We start from the raw sequence: 19934 nt of genomic DNA, 5'->3' as shown, positions 1-19934 counted from the left end.
GAAGATATAACACATCTGCACAAACTCTGAACTAGAATGAGCTCCTGTACAGACACTTAATAAAGCACCCAACAGCCTGTACCTAAGAGCAGACAAATATCCAGTTTCCTCTGCTTTGATTTCTTTTATGTCCAGGAAATTGAGATTTCCAATACACTTTGTCAGAAGACAGTTCTATACTGGAGACCTGCTCCCATCATATATTTCTATTCTATTTTAAGTGGTGTTCAGGATGGTGAACCCGCTCTGGGATAAGGGTGAAGAATGTTCCCTGATCCCACCATGTGTCCACATCTGCAGGAGAAGGACTGGTATCAGCATTTTATCAAGATGAGGAGAGCCTGAATACCTTGCCTTGGATCTCTGAAGGAAGCAGAAATGCCCAAAAGTAATAAAAGCCTGCCAAGAATTTGGGTAGAAACCTGGTAATATTACTAAGCTTAACATGTTGAAAAAATTGCACAGTGGGACCTTTTCATAGTTTGACTAGAAAAATAATAAGAATCAGCGTTTACAGCTGGTGGGAGCTCTGCTGTTGTTTTCTATTAAGATAAAGTGCTGAAATGCTGATTTGTTTGCAGAATGGAAAGTCAAAAAAACATTGACTTGGATTTTGACAATACTGGGGCCTTTTTAACATGGCAAAGCTTTCCTATGGTGCATTACAGAACTGTATCTAAGGTGCTTTTTGTCCCAGTCTCTTTTCTGAGCCCATCTCCTCTTCTGACACTGTAGCCATGACATTTCTGTGTTGCATCAGAGTCACTGAATAGAAAAGGAATCTGTCTTATGCCACAGAAGATTAACTTCACCATCACTAAAAAAGGATACATATAGAAGGGTAAAATCATAAACAACCTAAAAGCTGTTATGAAATTATTCTTGAGAAAGACAGAATCACAGTCATTCAAAAAGAATCATGTAATTTAACAGAGTCAAAGAAAACATCCAATGGACTCATTATTCTACATTTATATGTGAACTTGCAATCAAGTTGCATAACAAACAGCAATGACATGTTGTAAATGTAATCCATTAGAGAAAGTTTTACCCTTAGGTATTATTAGATAAAATTGCTGGCTTTGAAACTGCAAAACGCAGCTGGATACAGTTTGAATTACTTTTGTTCCCCTGTAATAATTTCCAAGTTTTAAGTTTAATATAAGAATCATGCTAGGAATACATGATGCCGATTACACCCCTCAGACCTACAAAAACAAGGTATTTTTTAACTCATGGCTCCATATGTACATATAAATCACTGCTACCATATCCAGATGAGTATTACTGCATGTCAGCAATACAGAAGAAGAGCAAACAAATGGAGAGAGCAAGGGACAAGGAAGGAAAGGAAATACGGATCTGTTTTGGACTGTGTCCATGATAAATTTTACTGTATCAAACAAATCACTTCAAGCTATTTTCAAAGTCCCTACTAGAGCACTTTAGGTACCTGCTCGGATTGCCTAATTCACCTAAGATTTATAGAGAGAATTCAACACAAAACTAAACCCTTGCTTATTCCAAATGATTCTCCCTGACTTTGAGTCAGCCTTTGCCAAAAAAAGTATCATTGAAACCTATTCATGTACAAAACTAACACACAAACTCACAGCCCTTTAATATCTGCCTAACATTAAAAAGGGGCAATTTGAAAAAATTTACCAGAGATCTTAGCTGAAAAAAACAGAAATACTACTAATAAAATAGTGTTTAAGTTACCTCTGTGCTGCACCGCTGGGATTATTTTGCTGCCATATTTTGAAGAGTTATGTGCCACACAAGAACTAAGTGATATTATTGCTGTGATGATCAATATGTTCTCCTAAGCAATCTTACACAGCCTTTCATCAAACTCTATTTGATATAACCAGGTGACCCGATGATAACGTTAAACTCTGGAGCACAGGCAGACGTACTTCCTGCTGGCTCTTCTGGAAAGGATCCCTGTGTATTTTTGGGATGTTATGTCAAATGATCTCGGTGACATTTGCTGCTCTGGAATAGCCTCAGCAGAGCCATGTACTGGCGACAAAAGTTCCCTGAGGACACTTACTGGAGCTTCACTGTCATCGCTGAACCACGACATAACAACCTGTGAGCCTGACGAGCCGTGTGCTGCCAGAGATGGAAAAGGAGCAACCTGCAGCTAAACATAGAGCACCCAAAGCACACCGACGGCTATTTCTCAGTACAAGCAATAGTAATTAGGAATATCACCAGTTCTTTACAGTAAAAATAAAACAGTATTTACCCAATTTGACTATGAGGCTCAGAAAAGCTGGAATAAAGGAAGGAGTTAGCAAGTGGAGTTTAAACAAGATCTCAAATACACTTAAGCTGACCTAACTCTGCTGCCACTGAACTCAGCAGTACAAAACTGACTCGCTTTTGTGGCCGTGGGATATGACCCAAACTGAATGCTTCTGAAGTCTTGTGCATTCAAATGGATCCAATTTACAAAGGCACATAAAGAAGTAAAGTTATGCATATTCAACAAAGCATTTGAATATGTTTCATTTTAATCAGATGTTTTGATCACAATTAACATATATATCGGTGCCATTAAGTTTAATGAAGAGCAAATCGTCACAGATATTTATATGAGGGAAAAAAAAGCAAACCATGGCAGATCAGGGTGTGATTCACCTTTAGCCACAAAATAATGATTAGATCATGAACTTAGGCAGAAGGAGACAGAGCTGAAAATCCCTTCTTAACTTGAGATCCAGTTTCCCAAGTAATCCCAAAAGCATTCCAAACTAGGTTCAAGGTGGCAGGGATAGTGAACATATCCCTGCAAAGTCATTTTATAAACTTGGCCTGCTTGAACTATTTACTGCCCGTCTCTAATATTCCCACCAACGAGGCACTTGTCCTGACGCAAAACAAAATCTGCAAACACTCAGAGAGAAAACAGACACACAGACATACAGACGCTGGGTTGTATAATTTGGGCTAAAGCTTCTTTAAACTATTGTTTTTCTTCATCACAAAGAAAAATAAGCAGCTTTTAATTTTTAAACTTTTGCTAGGCAGCGTTTAGTAGTTTATTGAATTGTTTTCTTTTAACAACATAAGCTTAAAGCAAAATTAAATCTTGCCAAGATGCATGTTTTCCCCCTGTTTTTAATTATTTTATTGAAAATGCTTAATAAAAAGAGAAGAAACTATCAGTCCAGGCAGCATTTCCCTGATTTAACTGGGTTGGTAGTGGAGTTGCTATTGATTTGTCACTCCAGTCACTCTTGATTTGACAAGATCTAAGCAGAGCCAGGGTTACACTGAAATACCTGAGTCCCCCTGCATGGAACTTATGAAACCCATTTATTGATGTTTAAACAAACTTAGTAAAATTATTTTCCTCCCTGGTGTCAGACTACCTGTAAACCTTGTAAATTTTGTAACCTTAATACCAAGGCACAAGGGCAGTACACTGGAGGAGAAGACTCAGGCTGCTGATCATGCACTGCCTCACAGAAAAAAAGTTTGGAAGAGACATGAACTGTGTTGCCCATTGTTTGCTTGACAGCTTCAAATGGATAAAAATTCAAGATCTGTAATAAGCCCTGTGCTCATGCCACTTCCAGGGCGACAGCTGGAAGTATCAGAGACTGCACACACTGTGTGTGCCTGCTTTGTAGGGTGGCTGTGGCTCCCTCAAAATGTGAAAGGCTTGGCCAACCTCATTACCAAGAATGCAAAAAAATGTTATTGTCAGTATTGGAGCACCAGGCAGGCTGAACCAGATGTCTCAGTATCATTATTATTCCTTGTGCTTTTTTAATCTTTGTTATTTCCTCTTTATCTAGAAAAGTTTTACTAAACATAGGAATGATTTTGTATGGAAGCCAAAAGCTGAGCTCATAATACCCAGGAAAAACCCACACTTTTTAAGAAATATAAATGAACTTGCACCCTACAGATTTGATGCTGATTCCTACTTATCACCAAAAAACTTCTTGAGTGCAGTCTATGAATCAAACACATTACAGAGCCTGTATTGTTATAATGGGTTGAAAGGTTCCTATCAACTTATCTCTCCCATTTTGTAAAGGCAGTATTGGTTTTGATAACCCTGAAATTCTGAAACTGAAATCAGATTTCTTATCAGAGGGACTCTCTTACGTTAAAACCACAAAAGCCTTAACAGTGGGGAACAACTGTTTGCACCAGGAGTAACATTATATATTCCTCTAAGACTATGTGGCAGCAGTTCACCAAATTCCAAACTAAGGCTAGTTTCAAATCACCTTTTGGCAGAAGTAACTTAAAAAAAAAAAAAAAAAAGAGAGAGAACAGAAAATGCACCAAAAAAATCCCAGAATTCAAAAAATAATTTTCCACCTCCCTGAGATAATTTCTGGCATAATTCTGTCCAAAAGAGGGGCAGCAACATCTTCCCGAGAGCAGTGGCTCCTGGTATTTTGTTGGAGCACACTAAATGAGCAGGATGACTGCTCTGTCCTGACAGCCTGGCTCTCTGACTGACCCATTCATTTAGGGAGAGGAAGTTTGGTGCTAAATCTTGCCATTGCTTTTAAACACAATCGTAACAGGCCCCTGAAAATCCCCGAAATTAAATGCTGGATCACAAAGGGCTCACAGGTTCCTTGTATGTGTGTTTGCTGCTTCAGGAGATCAGGACCATTCCAGGACTAACCTCTTTTCTTTGTGATCATCCTGTAACAGGGAATGACCGCAAGGGGCCCTACAAATACTGGGATGCTGACAGTCCTTGAACTCTCCCTTGGCTGGTACCATATCCCTGGGACACTGCAAACACCCCAGCACTGTGCCTGGTCACACACAATGCTCAGCTCCAAATGGGAGGAAAAGGATGAGAGCGTTCAATGCATTTAGAACTTCACGTCTTCAGCTGGCAGACAGGAATGTGTTTACAGATCATCTCATTCCAACCTCCTGCCACGGGCGGGGACATTTTCCATCAGACCAGGTATCTCCAATCCCCATCCAAAGTGGCCTTGAACATTTCCAGAGATGGGGCAGTCACAACTTCTCTAGGTAACCTATGCCAGGGCCTCACCACCCTCACAGTAAAGCATTTTGTCCAATCTAAATCTGCCCTCTTTCTATTTAAAGCCATTTCCCATTGTCATATCACTACATGCCCTAGTCAAAAGGCCCTCTTCAGCTCCCTTGGAGCGTCTTAAAGCTCTGGAAGGGGCTCTAAGGTCTCTCCAGAGCCTTCCCTTCTCCAAGCTCAACAACCCCAACTCTCAGCCTGTCTCCATAGCAGAAGTGCTCCAGCCCTATGGTAAACTTAGTGGCCACTTCTGGACTCTCATTCCAACAGAACCAGGTCTTTCTTATGCTAAGGACCCCAGAGCTGGATGCAGCACTCCAGGTGGGGTCTCGTAAGAGCACAGCAGAGGGGCAGAATACCCTCCTTCAACCGGCTGCTCACACTGCTTTTGATGCAGCCCAGGATACTGATGAACATATCCTTTATATTAATCCATTGATACCATCCATTGATATTAATGATGATACCACCATCTTTTCATTATCAGAAATATGGATTAAGATATATCTTGTTATAGAGTGTTTCTAAAGCAGGAAGACTTTTACAATGAGAAGCACTTAGGCCCATTTGTGTGGTTTTTTTGCTTTCTAGACTGCGCTTATTCCGAGAGATGCAAATAGACAGTTTTCTTTGCATTATGTTCTGTTTTCCATGCGTACAACATACCTCCTTTCAAAGTAACTTTCTAAATATTAGGCACTACTCTAATCCTGAAGGGCAAGGAACGTACATCCAAACACCTATTTCCACTGCAAATAGAAAAAAGCCACAAAAGTTCTGTTGTCCTCTCCTATGGATTTTAATTTTGTTACTGCATGCAAAAAGAGCACAATTTCAGTTTAGTCATTACGTTCACGTATACAGGTGTCAGATCGCCAAGAAAACCTAAATATACCTTCCATTGGGATGTCATTTATGCAGAAGCACTTTGCTTCTCCAGCACACAAAGAATTAAAATTACCCTGAGTTACAGCAAGCTGGGTTAAGCACAGAGCAAGCACAACCTCCTGATGTTCACTTCCCCAGAGCTGCTGCCGCCAGCGTCTCGCGCTGCTGCGTATCAAGCTTTTTTCTCTGGCAGCCTCTTCCAATTCCCTGTCAAACAAGTTTAGAGAGGGAATTGCTGCTGTAGAGTTTCAGTGTTCAGTAAAACCCTGCTTACATGAACTGCCCATGTGATCAAGGTGGTGGCAGACCTCACCGCTCCTCAGCTCTGCCCACTCTCACCATCCATCTCGTGTCCTGCCCCAGATTTGGGGTGGTTACCTCTCAACCAGGCATCTTGCAAGAACAAACACTTGTTCACAAAAAAAAAAAAAAATCTCACAGATCCAGGTTATGGCACTGTTAGAAAAAGAGTGAAATCAAAGGGGATGGTAACAAACAGGTGTGATAACCACTTAACCTGTCTCTGCCACGGCAGCTCAGTTGTGTCCTGGTGGTGCCCAGCCTGTCTGCGGGCTCAGGACATCCTGAGCCAACCTGCATTAGGTTACAGCACAGCTCTTTTGTTTACAACCAGCTCTCTGCTTGTCTTTCTGAGGCTCCTGTGCTCCTGGTTGTTAAATAAAAAAGGGAAATAGAGCAATTGTGTAACACCTTTCTTTTTTTAACCTGAGACAGAAACTGTTTTTATTAGAGATTCTTTTGCTGGAGAAAAACAGCCCTTTCTGGTTTATTTGTGCTTGTGGAAGACTGTTTCCTCCATGCCACATCTACTGCCCTACATTTTCTCACTGAACTCTGTGTTTTCTGGCTGTGCATTCATCCAAGGATGCAGCACAGAATTCTTTCCCTTAAGTATTAATTCCACAAAAATCAAATGATGAATTTCTCATTGCTCCCAACATCCTCTGCTATTAAAACTCGCCTCAAGTCTGGTCTAGTATATTAGATTTGCCATTTGTCCCATTATCTCATACTCGTCCAGAAGTTGCACTTTTCTGTTCTTCTTTCCAGCCTTAAGACAGACAGAAGAAGTGCCTTCTCCTTTGCAGATTCTCTCCTGGATCAGCCTTCCTGTTTATTTTCCCTTAATAATATCCTATTCTGTTCAAATTCATGCTCCAGAAAAGTTGTCACCTGTTCATGATTCTCTTACATGCTCCTGTTTTTCAGCTTTCCACTCATCTCTCCTTTGGATGTTCTTCTCTTTTTTATTTTACAACTTCTGAGCTGTATAATTTAATACTCTGCTTACATGTGTTACTATACAACCTTCTAAACTTCTAATTAAATTAGTGGCACCTTTCCAAAACATCAAGAATTGCAATTTTTCACTTTAAATGGAAAGTCTCCAGGAAGATATCCATTAATTCTTCTGCTTCAGCTCTGCAAATTATGAGTTTTATGTGAGAGTCTCTATGCAATTCTGTAATATGCATTATGCAGGAAGTCACATTACTAAAAATGTTCCTTCTGGAGTTATAAATCTTCAGGTGATGGCTCAGTTTAATGCAGTGCTCATTTTTTCCAGTATCTTATGGATCCAGAACTTCACACAATGAATCTGGGCAATGACCTTCACTTTAACAGCTGATGCAGTCAAGGAACCACATATCACAAAGATCCATATCAGCCTCAGTAAAATAGTGTGGGCACTAAGACAAATCAGTAGCTAAAGGTTTGACACTTGTGATGACATAGAGTACCAAAGAACCCCTCCAACCTATTTTTTAGCCCATAAATGTCTGCATTAAACTCATTGTGGTAGAAATAACTTGTTTCTAGACACCAGAGGTGAGGTGTCTGGCTGTAGGACCCATGGAGGTCCATTTTAATACATTAAGCTCTGCACGAAGGATCCGCTGGGCATTAATGAACCAGAAATTCTTGTAAAATCTGTTTGCTAGGGAAAAAGACCTCACTGCTGGCTCGGTCAGAACAGCTGCACCTGAACTGACTGGTTTTGAAAGACGTGTGAAGAAGCCGTGTATACACATCATGGATGTGGCTGACATTTCAACTTACAGCCCCAAAACATCCATCAGGGAGTAAAAAGCAATTATGTACCCTCAACTTGACAGAAGGGCGGAGTTGGAATTTGCTTTCCTAATCATTCAGTACTGTTTGCAAAGGGTCTGAGGTAACTTCCACATATTAATAAAAATCCCATTGATTTATAGGGATGGTTTAGGCTTGAAGAGACCAAACACCTGCTACTGTTCCAGACCAGCTAGATGAGGCTTTGAGCAACATAGTCTAGTGGAAGGTGTCACTGATCATGGCAGGGAGTTGGAAGGAGATGGTCTTTAAGGTCCCTTCCAACCCAGCCATTCTATGATTCTATGATTTCATGATTTTACATGGGCATAGTGGATTTCAGCTTCAATGTGTGTAAAGGCTTTAAAACATACTCTGAACACCAAAAATCTGAGCCCTTCACTGGGACAGAGCTTGCACAAAATTTGCTATTAATAAGGTTGTATGTGTCATGGGTTTGAACTGTGCCACTGATTTGAACGGTAAGATTTTCATAGCCAAAGAGCAAGTCATACCCAACTTGAAACATTCTGAAACCTTACCATATAACAGGTGTGCTCATTTTTCTATATATTCATTAAATCACTTTCTGTTCTCAGTTACCCTTTTATAAAATCAGAATGAGCTTCAGGCTGAGGAAACCAAAAGTAAAAACTGATTCAGTTTTTACTGCTTTAGAAAAAAGAAAGTATTGCAAGAAATAATCAGAAAACTGACACCTTATCTCAATCCTTACTGTTTTATGGTCCACCAGCATTTGAGACCTTACAGCGTCTGCTGAGGTACCAAATCATGGTACTCCTCAGCTCTTCCCAAAAATGGAGAAGGCAGTCAGGATTCATAGTGGAAAACCTGAAGTCTACAGCCTCAAGTCTAAAGTTAGGACACAGTAATTGCAGGCAGCAGGCTAAGAATAACAGAACAAACGCATGAGGAGAGAATTAACAATAAAATACAGGAACTCTGACTTTCCCTTCACAACATTACCTAATTCTAATGTTACGAAGAAGAAAGCAGTGTAAGCGTGTGTGCAACAGATAACAGGCTGTCAAAGCACCACTTCAGCTCAGTGTCAGAAAATTAAAGTTTGATTATTCAGTAGAAGCTGAGCTGATCCGAGAGTCACACCAGTGTCCAGTTCACAGCACAACTTACCTTCACAAAGAGCTCGATTTCAGGGTCCTTTCCTTCCCCGTTAGCAGCAACAGAGTCTGTCATTTTTCACCCCCAACGCCACCAGCTGATCTCCCTCTATTAAGTGGCAAAAGGAGGTTTCAACTGCACAGCGGGTGAGTTTCCCTTTCAAACTGTTCTCACAAAGCTCTTAAAATATCATTTGTTATTATGATAAAGCTCAAAAGCAGTGGAGAAAACAAGTTTGCAGGTTAATAAATTAATAATAATTTAAAAAAGGCAGGCAGCAGAGAAGCAGTCCCTGTTACAGTTGTGTAGTTCTTCAGAGCAACAAGTGCTGCTGTGCTCTGGTACAGTATCCTCATCTGTCAGAGCTGCAGTCCTTGCTGCCTGCCCAAAATAGCCCAGAGCATAAAAAAAGAGGGTGGGGTTAACTCACAGGGGAGGAGACAAAATCGCCCAGAGCATAAAAAAGAGGGTGGAGTTAACCCACAGGGGAGGAGGCAAGTTTCTGGTACCTATGGTAGGATCAGTCTCAGAGCAAACAATTCTGGTCTTCCCCGTTTTCAGCATTTCTGTCGTTCCCTTCCTTTATTCTACAGCTGGGAGCACCAGGGACAGGGAAGAAGGAAGTTCTGCAGCAAGCCTGGTTTCATTGCTTTAAGCAGCAGTGATGTTTTTTCCTGCTTTTCTGAGGGGTGTTTGTCCTGCTCCGAGCTGTTCAAAATCCTAATATTGTTATTGCTAAGAACAGTAAGGAAAAAAAGAGCCTGTGCATTGGCCGTGGCATCGGTACAAGGGGTGTGCAGAAAAGCAGAGTTTTGCCTCAGCAAAACTCCTCATGTGTGTGATACAAAGGGGCACAGAAACCAGAACTCAATACTCAGGTGAGAGAAGCACCTGTGGTGCCAGCACTGTTGACGGAGTTCAGGAGCAGAGGAACGGGAATGTTTGGGACCCATAACTATTTCTCAGCATGTCCCTCGGGATGCTGGTTGTAGAGGGGGGACAGGAGAGCGATGATTCACTGGGGTGGAGCATGGACGAACAGTTCCAAAGGCCTCAGCCTGCTGCTGACATATTGTCATCTCTACTCCCTTCCTTTACCCTGCATTCCTTGCGTGACTCAGAGGTCACCACACAGCAACCCTAAGCATGAGGTGGCACAGGATAGAAAGGCCTGACACAGCCAAAAGGCATGGAGGAAGGGAGTGCTGGCACAGGAGGGGACAATGGGCAGAGGCAAAGGGGGTAGTGGGACCTCCTCCTCATCCCTTCATGTCCTCCTGCCCTCGGGAAGCCCCTTCCTGCAGTGCTGTCCCTTGATTCTGTTTTGGGACCAGCTCACAGGCTGTTGGCAGCTCGAGCTGCTGGACATGAGCAGTTTTACCTTCCCCTTCTGACCCAGAGAGGCATTTGGGGGATGGTTTTGACATGATCAAACACTTGCCTTTCCTGAAAGTGCTCTTAGCTGTGTGCTTTTGTGATGATCTCTAGTTCCCTCCATGACCTCTAGGCATTTAACACAGGTCCAGAGCAGTCACAGCCATGATCTCCATGGCCCTTTGGATAAGCTCTATGGGAATTTCCCCAAGCAGCTGCTTTGTGTGCACTCCGTGAAGGACTGAAATGGTTAACAAGTAAATCTCATTATGCTGTTGCAACCATAATTACAACATAATCAACATTATAATTACTGTAAAAGTGTGCTTATGGTTTTTAGATCTAATTAGCACTCATTCAAATAACTGGAAGGTTAACTGTAAGAGAATTAAGTGTTATTACTCCTTTGATTTCAAATTTCTACATGTAATTTTTGGACTAGACACATTAATTACCAAACATATATAGTATGATTACTCTTAGGCCTACAGGCAAGCTTCCAAGGGCATGGGCTAAGTGTACTTACATGTGGCAGAAAGAATCATTGCATTGTAATTATGCATTACAGTTATAAAAGTCTGCCAAAAACTTAAGTGTAGTCACCATATCTCTTAAAATGCATCCCTAAATAATGTATTATCAACTATACAATTATAAGACTTTGGGGTTTGCTGAAAAATTGTTTTGCTTTAGCACCCCATGATGATGTAATATCCCTTTAATGAGGTTTCCTTGGAAATAATGGGAAGTGGGTCATGTTGACTGAAGTTACCTGTAGCTCCAGCCTCATTGAAAACACTGTTTTGATATAGGCAAGTGCTTTGAACAATTTATATCACAGAGCATATATATTGGCTCTGGAAGGGAAAACACTGCCAGCTGTGAGCATAGTAAAGGAGTTAATGCTGCTAATGCTAAATCAAAATGTTGAAATAAAATCAACTTTCGAGATATTGGCACTTACAAGACATAATGCATGTGACCTATTTAGATGTCTATTTTGGAATGAAAAATTGTGCCCTAGAAGTGTCTAACTTTTTCCACGAGTAATAAAAAGAACCCAGGGCAACAAGATAAACACATAATGGTCAGACAAATTCTCCTGTAATTATTAAGTAAAAGAAATCTGTAGCTGTAGTGCCTGATTTCTATGCACGTGCCATCTCCCACTTCAGAAGTTGTGCGTGCCTTGCACTTGTGAAAGTTAAACTCTAAGTGTAGCAATTTCAGTAGAGACTCATCGTGTCAAAACATTTAAATCCTTCCCTCCTAATTACTGTCTGGGTTTAGTGGTGTGTTATAATTAGTTTGCAGACAAAGATTATTGTGCTGAGGCTCAGCAAAGCAGAATGGAAACTGTGCAATACAGAGAAAAGGAGCTAAGATACCCTGAAGCAGTTTCATCCTGACCCAGATATAAAATACTGCAGGGAAGGGTCAGATCACACCTGGTTCAAGGTGATTCTGGACAATGGTGCCCCTGGAAGACCCTTCTCCATCCATTTTCACCCATAAGGCATCACCTTGCTCTCATTCCTTGCCCCAGGACTTGATATGGGATGCTCAGAAGCTACAGAAGCTGTAGACTGAATACCACACATCTGGTGTTCCAGCTATGCTTTTAGGTATCCATAGAGAGAATAACTCAGCCCACCTCAAAAAAATGCTAACTTTCAAAAATCTCCCTATGGAATCCCTAGAAGATACCAAACAAGACAGAGTCCTTGTTCATATAGTGCTTTTTTTTTTTAAAAAAAAAAAAAAGAGATTCTGAAAGCTGAATTTAGGATAAACATTGTAGAAATCAGTGAGTAGGAGAGAATATATATATATATATATATGCACTACTTTAGGAATCTATTCATGAATTTACTGCTTTTCTGTCATATAAAACTGACTTATCGCTTACATCTGGGTGGAACCTCTTTGACTATAATGATTTTTACTGCCTACACAGCTCTGCTTTGTATTATGAAATCAGCTCTTTCTTTGGCCAAATTAAGGGTAAGATACTGATAAATAATTAGTACACTCTCATTTTACTGTAAAGAATAAGTTGCTTAGTTTGGGCTATCATTTTCTCACAAGTCAGAAGCAGCAGAGGCTTTGAGTTACACACAAGAACATTAGACACTGAATTATGAATTCCTCATAAGCCAAGCCATTATAGTTTGAGGTTTTATGAGATATATAAATGAATATGAGCACGTCATCCCATTAATAAAAAAAGAGAACAGCTTCGGAAAAGGAAAAGCGACATCTCCACATAAGGCCTATTGTAGGTGAACTGACGCACTATCAGCTTTCACAGGCCTGATCCAAGCTTCACTTCCAGCAAAGATTTGTCCCGAGGGGGTGAATCAGAGGCCAAGCATCCAGAATGTAATTCTATCATGCAGTTCTCCAGCAGGCCGCTAAGTTACCAAGACGGATCAAGGCACAAAGCATATCCATCTCCCAATGCTTCCATCCAGCTCATTCCATAAGAGCAGGGTATTACAAGTTTTATACAACACAGGCAATGTTTTTCATCATTGTGATGAAAAGAAGTAAAAACTTAGTGCAGCTGCAGTAAATGGTATTTGGGGCTATGATTTTACCTGGAAATTATTTAACTGCTTAGTTGCCAAAAACCCCACACCTAAGCATAACCAGGTACGAACCCAGCATGTTTGAGTTGGTTATGAAAATATCTCTCCCAGGTTCAGTTCCCAATTACTGGCAATTTGCAATTGCATTTATTGCATTCTTGTAGCTTTGACATGCTAATTACTTAACAAGTTAACAACTCCAGTGAATCAATCCAATCATTTTAGTTTACAGTTGAATTACAGTGTGTCACTATGAATTTCTTGATTGATCTTCAGAAAAATTAAAAGGATTTGTCTCAGATATTTGGGACCAGACAGAATGTTCCCCTTCACAGATGTACAAGACATGCAAGGATGTACAAAGCCCTTCTCATCAGCCTCATGCCAAGGTTGGGCAAGCAGATATTTTCCCTCAACTTCAGAGACATACAGTACCTCAAAGTCTGTTGGTTTGCTGGAAGAACTGGGATTTTTTCCCTTCTTATAAATTGTCCCACACTCAAGGGCATAGAACAAAAGACATCAAGTGATACAACAGCTGTGCAGCCTGAATGTCCCAAGAGACGGGATGGGGTGGCAAAACCTAGGCCAGAAAACTTTGCAGTCCATTAACTGACAAATTGGAGATAACCCACTCTATAACCCAGACTTTAAGAATCCATCACAGCCATGATCTACAGTAGCTCTCCTTTATCTTATTATGAAAATGCATTATTTTAGCTCTAAAGGTCTCTGGCTGAAACTCTTCTCTTTAACAGAAAAGCAGATCACTGGGATCAGCTCAGACTGGAGTTCTGCATAGTAAGTGCTATTCCAAAAGCATGAAGCTATTTTTAAATATAATTATGTTTTCACATGGATGCAGTACCAGACTTTGCTGTAACATTAGTAAGCATTAACACTTTTAAGAGAAAAACCTGCTGCTGTTCAGTGTGAAAAGGGATTTCATTATGGATAATTATCTCAGTCCTTGCACTGAGACAGCCACAGGTATCCATTCATAAGGAAGTGGCAACTAAAAAGGTACAAAATCATCTCCTAATGCTGCATTCAGTGAAGAGGCTTCTAGAGGGCAGCAGTGTATTCCTCTGTTTTACTATCATTCCAAAACTGCCATTTCAATTAAAAACAAAAGATACTTCCAACGAGGACTGAGACTGCTCTGGAAAGTGGTATTGTAGGGGATACAATGGAGAGCATTACAGATTGTCCCAAACTGTGGGCTATATGGATAATGTAACTGATGAAAGGAGGAATGTAGAAATCCTCAGCCCTCGCTTTTCAAAATAAATCCTCCATGCTGTTAAGCATGATGAAGAAAAACAGCACCAGGTAAGGGTGATGTACACATTATTGTTGACTCACTGCTGTCATAGAACTAAAATAACATGATTTTTACTTACAAGTCTGCAACAGAGTAACTAGTGCCTATCCCTCTCTTAATTTGCAAGAGTTCATAGTGCAAGTCCCTATTTAGATTATTTCTGTTCACTTCTTGGTATGCTTCTTGTCATAAACCAAGTCTAAATTAATTAGGATTTGAAGCATGTACATGCAAACTAGGATTAAATCCCCCCAAAGTAAAGACCAGCACACAACACACTACTCCAATCCCAATTTATGAATTATTATTTACAGAAAGTGTTCAAAATGACGTGTACAGCCCATGCAGATCTCAGGGTAGGTTTCAATTTCTCACAGTAAATAAGGCCAAATAATGCACAGTTGCTGCTGATTTCATTGGATACATTTGTGTTTCACACTCTTGTTTAGCAAACAATTTGGCTGAGAGCAGAAATTACTTTCTACATTCTGATGCACATTATGTCTAAAAGATGAAGCCTTTAACAACTCAGTTTGAAATTGCTCATGACTGAGGCTAATTCCCATGGGTTCACATATTGGCATCAGTACCTGCACAGCAGGTTATGTGCATGGATCTGCACACTGGATTTCAGGATCCTCTGTGGTGTATGTACTATTTGGCTTTAAAAAAGGGCCTCGGGCTTTTGGCTCCCTGATAAACTTATGCTTGATCAATGTGAAATAGCAGGGATCAACATCCTTACATCTCTCTGTGGAGCAAAGTTTAACCTCTGCATATGGTCCACCTGGTCAGTGGCAGTGCTGTGCTCCTGGGTTAATGCAGCTGGCCGTACAGTGAACTGGAGAACTCTTTAGTTCTCCTTGGAAAATTGCCCTCATTCATTTTTCATTTTACCTTTTGGTACTTCTTCTGTGATAAAGTTTCCACAAAGTTTGCCAGCTCACTTGCCTTAGTGCATCACCGTAAGTTGTTATGAAATGAATAGTGAGTTGTTTGCTCTTTTTTTCCGTCTTATGAACTTCAACATAAGAGTTCAACGTCTTGAAGCACCTGATGTTGACTTGGTGATATCTCATTTTAGTTTTTCTTTGCTTGAGGATGCTTTTCACTGAAGAGGTAATTCAGACAACAAGGATGAATTGGAGGAAGGTGGTTAGTTAAGCACAGATGTGAACTCCTCTTACAGTGTCCTCTTACTCCTTCACAGATGTGAATACTCACACATTAGCAGATTTTTGCTGGTGACCACCATGCACAGGTTATTAGGATTTCACAGACCACAGAGAGAGATGGTAGTGACCATTTTTAGAGAGCTTGGCTTAAAACTGAAAGGAAATCTTAGTGTAAAATTCAGCTTTGAGCACAGTTTCAATAGCAATGGGGTCTTGTTTAAGTCCGTGAGAATTGAGAACACAGGGTAGTCTTAACTAGAAAGACATAAGGTTTTTTTCTTCTTAAATGGAAGATTTTCCAAAAATGTTTTATCTTTTCTCAAAGTCACAAAATTTTCACAGAGCATGTAGCAGGTATCACTTCTCTAAGGAAGGTGTGGACGCTTTGTCACTGACTGCAATACCTGGAGGCAACCTCATAAAACACTGGAATGTCAAAGCTCCAGGGTCCTCTTTGCAGTCTCAGTGTTCTGACCTTGATGATGACTATGGTACAATTCTGTAGCAAAGGGACTAGGACCTACATCAGTTAGAAAAGTGCTGATGAGACATGGAGCCCTTTACTCATTAGCAACTTCAGCCCCTTTCTAGCCAAGCATCAAGTAAGATTTGATGCCAGACTAATTAATAAATACATATAAAGGTATCTCATTATGTTGAGAAAGAGCCTAAATTCCCCTGCAGAGGATGGCACCAATAAGAGATTCTCCAGTTAGCTCTTTGCTACATGTAAACACAGCAAATTGACCTTCCAAGAGGAAAAGCAAAGAGTTCAGAAGGAGAAAGTTAAATGTGTTGTAAGGATTGACTCCTCTCAGCTCTGATATCCATCTATATCACACAAGTCAGTTGTGGGGGTTTCTGCCACCCCTGTCAATGCCAGGTCTCTGGACCAGAGAAAGGCTACAGAACTACTAAGCAACATGCTCTGCAATTATCTTGTTTGCCATGAGACATTGAGCAACTAAGACAATAAAATAAAAGGTAATTGAATGTCCTTATAAGTGAACTTTTCAGAAAATTAAGCATATAAAATCAAAACTGAAGGCAATTTAGCCAGGTCATCTGTCAATCTTGTAAGATATTATAAACCTTTCACTGTATTATTATAAACCAGAAAAAAATAAAATACTGTAACTAAAATGAAGGGGAATCCACACATACAAACTTCAGTGTGCAAAGCTTGACAAAATCACAGAGGAGGACTCAGAGCAACTCAAGTAATACATGTGGGAATAGTTTGCTATTGATAGGGCTGATAATGCTGCTGATTTTTAAGACTTCCTAATGCTTTCACTGATTACATCCTGTTTTCAATTCAGCGTAACTTTTGCCAGACTTAAAAAGGGGAGACTTCTTTATTCATCTAGAGTGCTTCAGATACCCAAAGGTTTATCTTACAATGCACTCGGGCACTGAAGTCACTGATCCCCCAGCCTACAGCTTAAAGCAGAAGACAGGCAGTGCTTGAAAGGGAACAGAAATGCAAGGAAGTGACCCGATTTCCCCAGAATCAACAGCAAGCTAAGAATAGACTTCTGAACTCCTCAATGCCAGCTTAGTCAAACCATTGTCAAATGAAAACATGTTTGTTTTTCCAAGTGTTCAGAATTCCATCGTCACAGAGTATGCTCCCCATACAGGTGATTATATTATGAGTATATTATGACATTCTTGTACACAGAACCACAGATATTCTGCAAGCACACTTCCAAAGACATTCCACCAGCCCACCTGCCATGCTGTGATTCGAAAACTTGCTTGGAAAATCTGACCTTCAATTTGTGTCTTTTTCTTTTCCTATACCTTCATTACTGTGCCCATGAGTCACACAGTCCGGTGTGTGTCTTGACTTCATAAGTTAATTGTTAAGTGGGATTAGACAGCAGGGTGTTCTTTGGTCACATATTTTGCAGGGACTTGGAGAACACGGTCTCCTCCCTGGCTGGCAGTCGAGGAGGGAATGCCAGGGCAGCTGAGCCGCTGGCCGGGCTTTTATACCGGTGCTATTTTTAGCTGTTATCAGCCGTGGTGTCGGGGCCAATCCACGCTCGATGCCGGCAAGAAACTCTTGCTCCGTCCAAACTTCACTCTCAGCAATCTCACAGGGAGGAGCCAAATGACTGAATTTGCTGCTCTGCGCTTCTGCCGTTCGTTATAAGGGCTCATTAAAGCACAAACACCGAGTTACGTGAATAGTTCGGACCACGGTGAAGTTACTGATTTAACAGATAAGCATCCTGCCTATATCTGCTGAAAATCAGTAAATTTAAGGTGCCTCATAAAATCCATTAAAGCATGCAGTCCTGCAGTGTGATATACATAAAACAATCTGTATGGTTGTTACAAAGGTGTTCTTTTTTTTTTGTCAGTGTGTAACTATGCACTATGTAACTTGAAACTACTTACTGCTGATATTTACAAATCCATGTGCTTGCCAAAGAAAGGGAGGACAGACTGGTGCCTCCTGAAAATAGGCCACATGGTGTATAACAGATTTTTGATACTGGACTTTTCTCCAGTATATTTGTTTAGCATATTTTCATGGAAATATGACCTCGTAGTAACTTTAGGCTCTGAGCAATTGATGGTGGGGTTAGACCTGTTCAGACACAGTCCTCAAGGGCCTTGTTAGATGCCCTGGGGTATCCTGCCAAACCTCCAACTGCTGCTTTTCTCAGGATCAGGCCTCTAACGTGTCCCAGCAGCTGAATCACTTCCACAAGTAAGAAAGATGCTTGTTCTCAGATGTTATCTGGCCAGATTTATCAGGTGATCAGAGTTCCCCATTAGCCAGGGTGACCTAATGGTGGTCTTCCAGTACCAGAGGGGCTACAAGAAAGATGGAGAGAGACTATTTACAAGAGCATGTAGTGACAGGACAAGGGGGAATGGCTTCAGCCTGACAGAGTAGGTTTAGATTAGATATTAGGAAGAAATTCTTTACTGTGAGGGTGGTGAGGCACTGGAACAGGTTGTCCAGGGAAGTTGTGGATGTCCCATCCTTGAAAGTGTTCAAGGCCTTGTTGGATGGGTTTTAGAGCAACCTGATCTAGTGAGAGGTGTCCCTTCCCATGACAGGGAGGTTGGAACTGGATGATCTTTCAGGTCCCTTCCAACAGAAACCATTCTATGATTCTATGATTTAACTTCCTCTTTAATTTAAACATTGTGATTCTTCCCTACTATGATTCTTCTGTAAAGATTCCCCAGCTTATTAAGAGAAGTTCTTTCTATTCCTCCTTATCCCAAAGCAATCAAGTATTTAAGTAGAAACATAATTTTATTAATTTTAAATTATTGAGAAAAATGTGAGTTAAAGTTATTTTATGCTAAAACATTAGGCATGTGGTTTATTCGTTTCAGGGATAAGCATCAGAGCATTCAGCACGCTGCAGCACTGAGCTCTTGGACAACTTACTTTTTTTTTAAACAACTGGGATATGAGTGCTGTCTTCATTTTTAAGGGCACTTCTTGATGCCCTGTGGAAGAGCCCATGAAATGTGCAAGAAAGGCTACTCACCATGCCTGAATCACAGTGTGGTATCAAAAAAAACCAACCAAACAAACGAAAAGCTAAAAAAAGGACTCTTGGCTCAACAAATCTACTCTATGAAATTCAGTATTCCTGAATTATTTTCTCCAGTATTTATCTGGAAATTTCATAGCTAATAGATATTAAAATTAGGAAGAATTTCTAACGACATTTCTGGCTAACAAAGATAGGCAGCAGCACTGAAAGGACCTAGGATAGCTGAGGAAATCTGTAAATATGTATGAGAAAGGATCTATGGGAGACCTGTGGCCTTCTGCAGAGGCAGCTGGAGGCCAGGAAGGAAGCCTTAAGACATCTAAACCATCACTGGAAAACTGAGTTAAGCCCCTACTCCATACAATGAATGGAGTCTACTGAACAACTAACCTCACCCTACAGCTGATGCCTGCACTTCGTCACCAGAATTAACATCCCATTGAGCTATTTTAAATAGATTTTTATTGCAAAAGGAGCCTAGACATCCTGCAGAGATGTAGTTAATGGCTTACAGACACACCTTAAGTTGGGTAAGTCAAATCTGACCCTTGATATCTGAAGAAAACAAAGAGCAGAGCAGAAAAGCTGCTTTCCTTTTGCAGACTCCAAAATAATTTCCATATATCATTACCAGTTGCTCTGCAGGGATTATGTATTATTTTGTGTATGTAAACATCAGTCTCAGTGGAGCTGCTTTTTAGATACTTCTGCAATAAGCAATCAGAAATAATATATATTGCTCTGTATTGGACAGAATCCATTTAA

The 19934-nt window shown here is 40.6% G+C and overlaps 1 protein-coding gene across 3 annotated transcripts in view; it reads right to left on the bottom strand.

The window, feature by feature from the left end:
- The window catches only part of CLIC5 (chloride intracellular channel 5), an 82610-nt gene that overhangs the window by 50155 nt on the left and 12521 nt on the right, over positions 1 to 19934 (bottom strand). The window contains exon 1 of one of the 3 annotated variants that reach the window (XM_064650741.1): positions 9185 to 9555. The exons of 1 other annotated variant lie outside the window; for it this stretch is intronic. In XM_064650741.1, coding sequence (XP_064506811.1) covers positions 9185 to 9247 — 63 coding nt within the window. In that variant the 5' untranslated portion in view covers positions 9248 to 9555. Of the gene's footprint in view, positions 1 to 1722; positions 1897 to 9184; positions 9556 to 19934 lie in introns of those variants that run through there. One more of the 3 variants, XM_064650742.1, reaches the window with a different exon arrangement.

Source organism: Pseudopipra pipra, chromosome 3, assembly GCF_036250125.1.
Source record: "Pseudopipra pipra isolate bDixPip1 chromosome 3, bDixPip1.hap1, whole genome shotgun sequence".
In the NCBI taxonomy this organism is placed as follows: Eukaryota; Metazoa; Chordata; class Aves; order Passeriformes; family Pipridae; genus Pseudopipra; species Pseudopipra pipra.
This window is presented reverse-complemented; position numbering and strand designations above follow the sequence as displayed.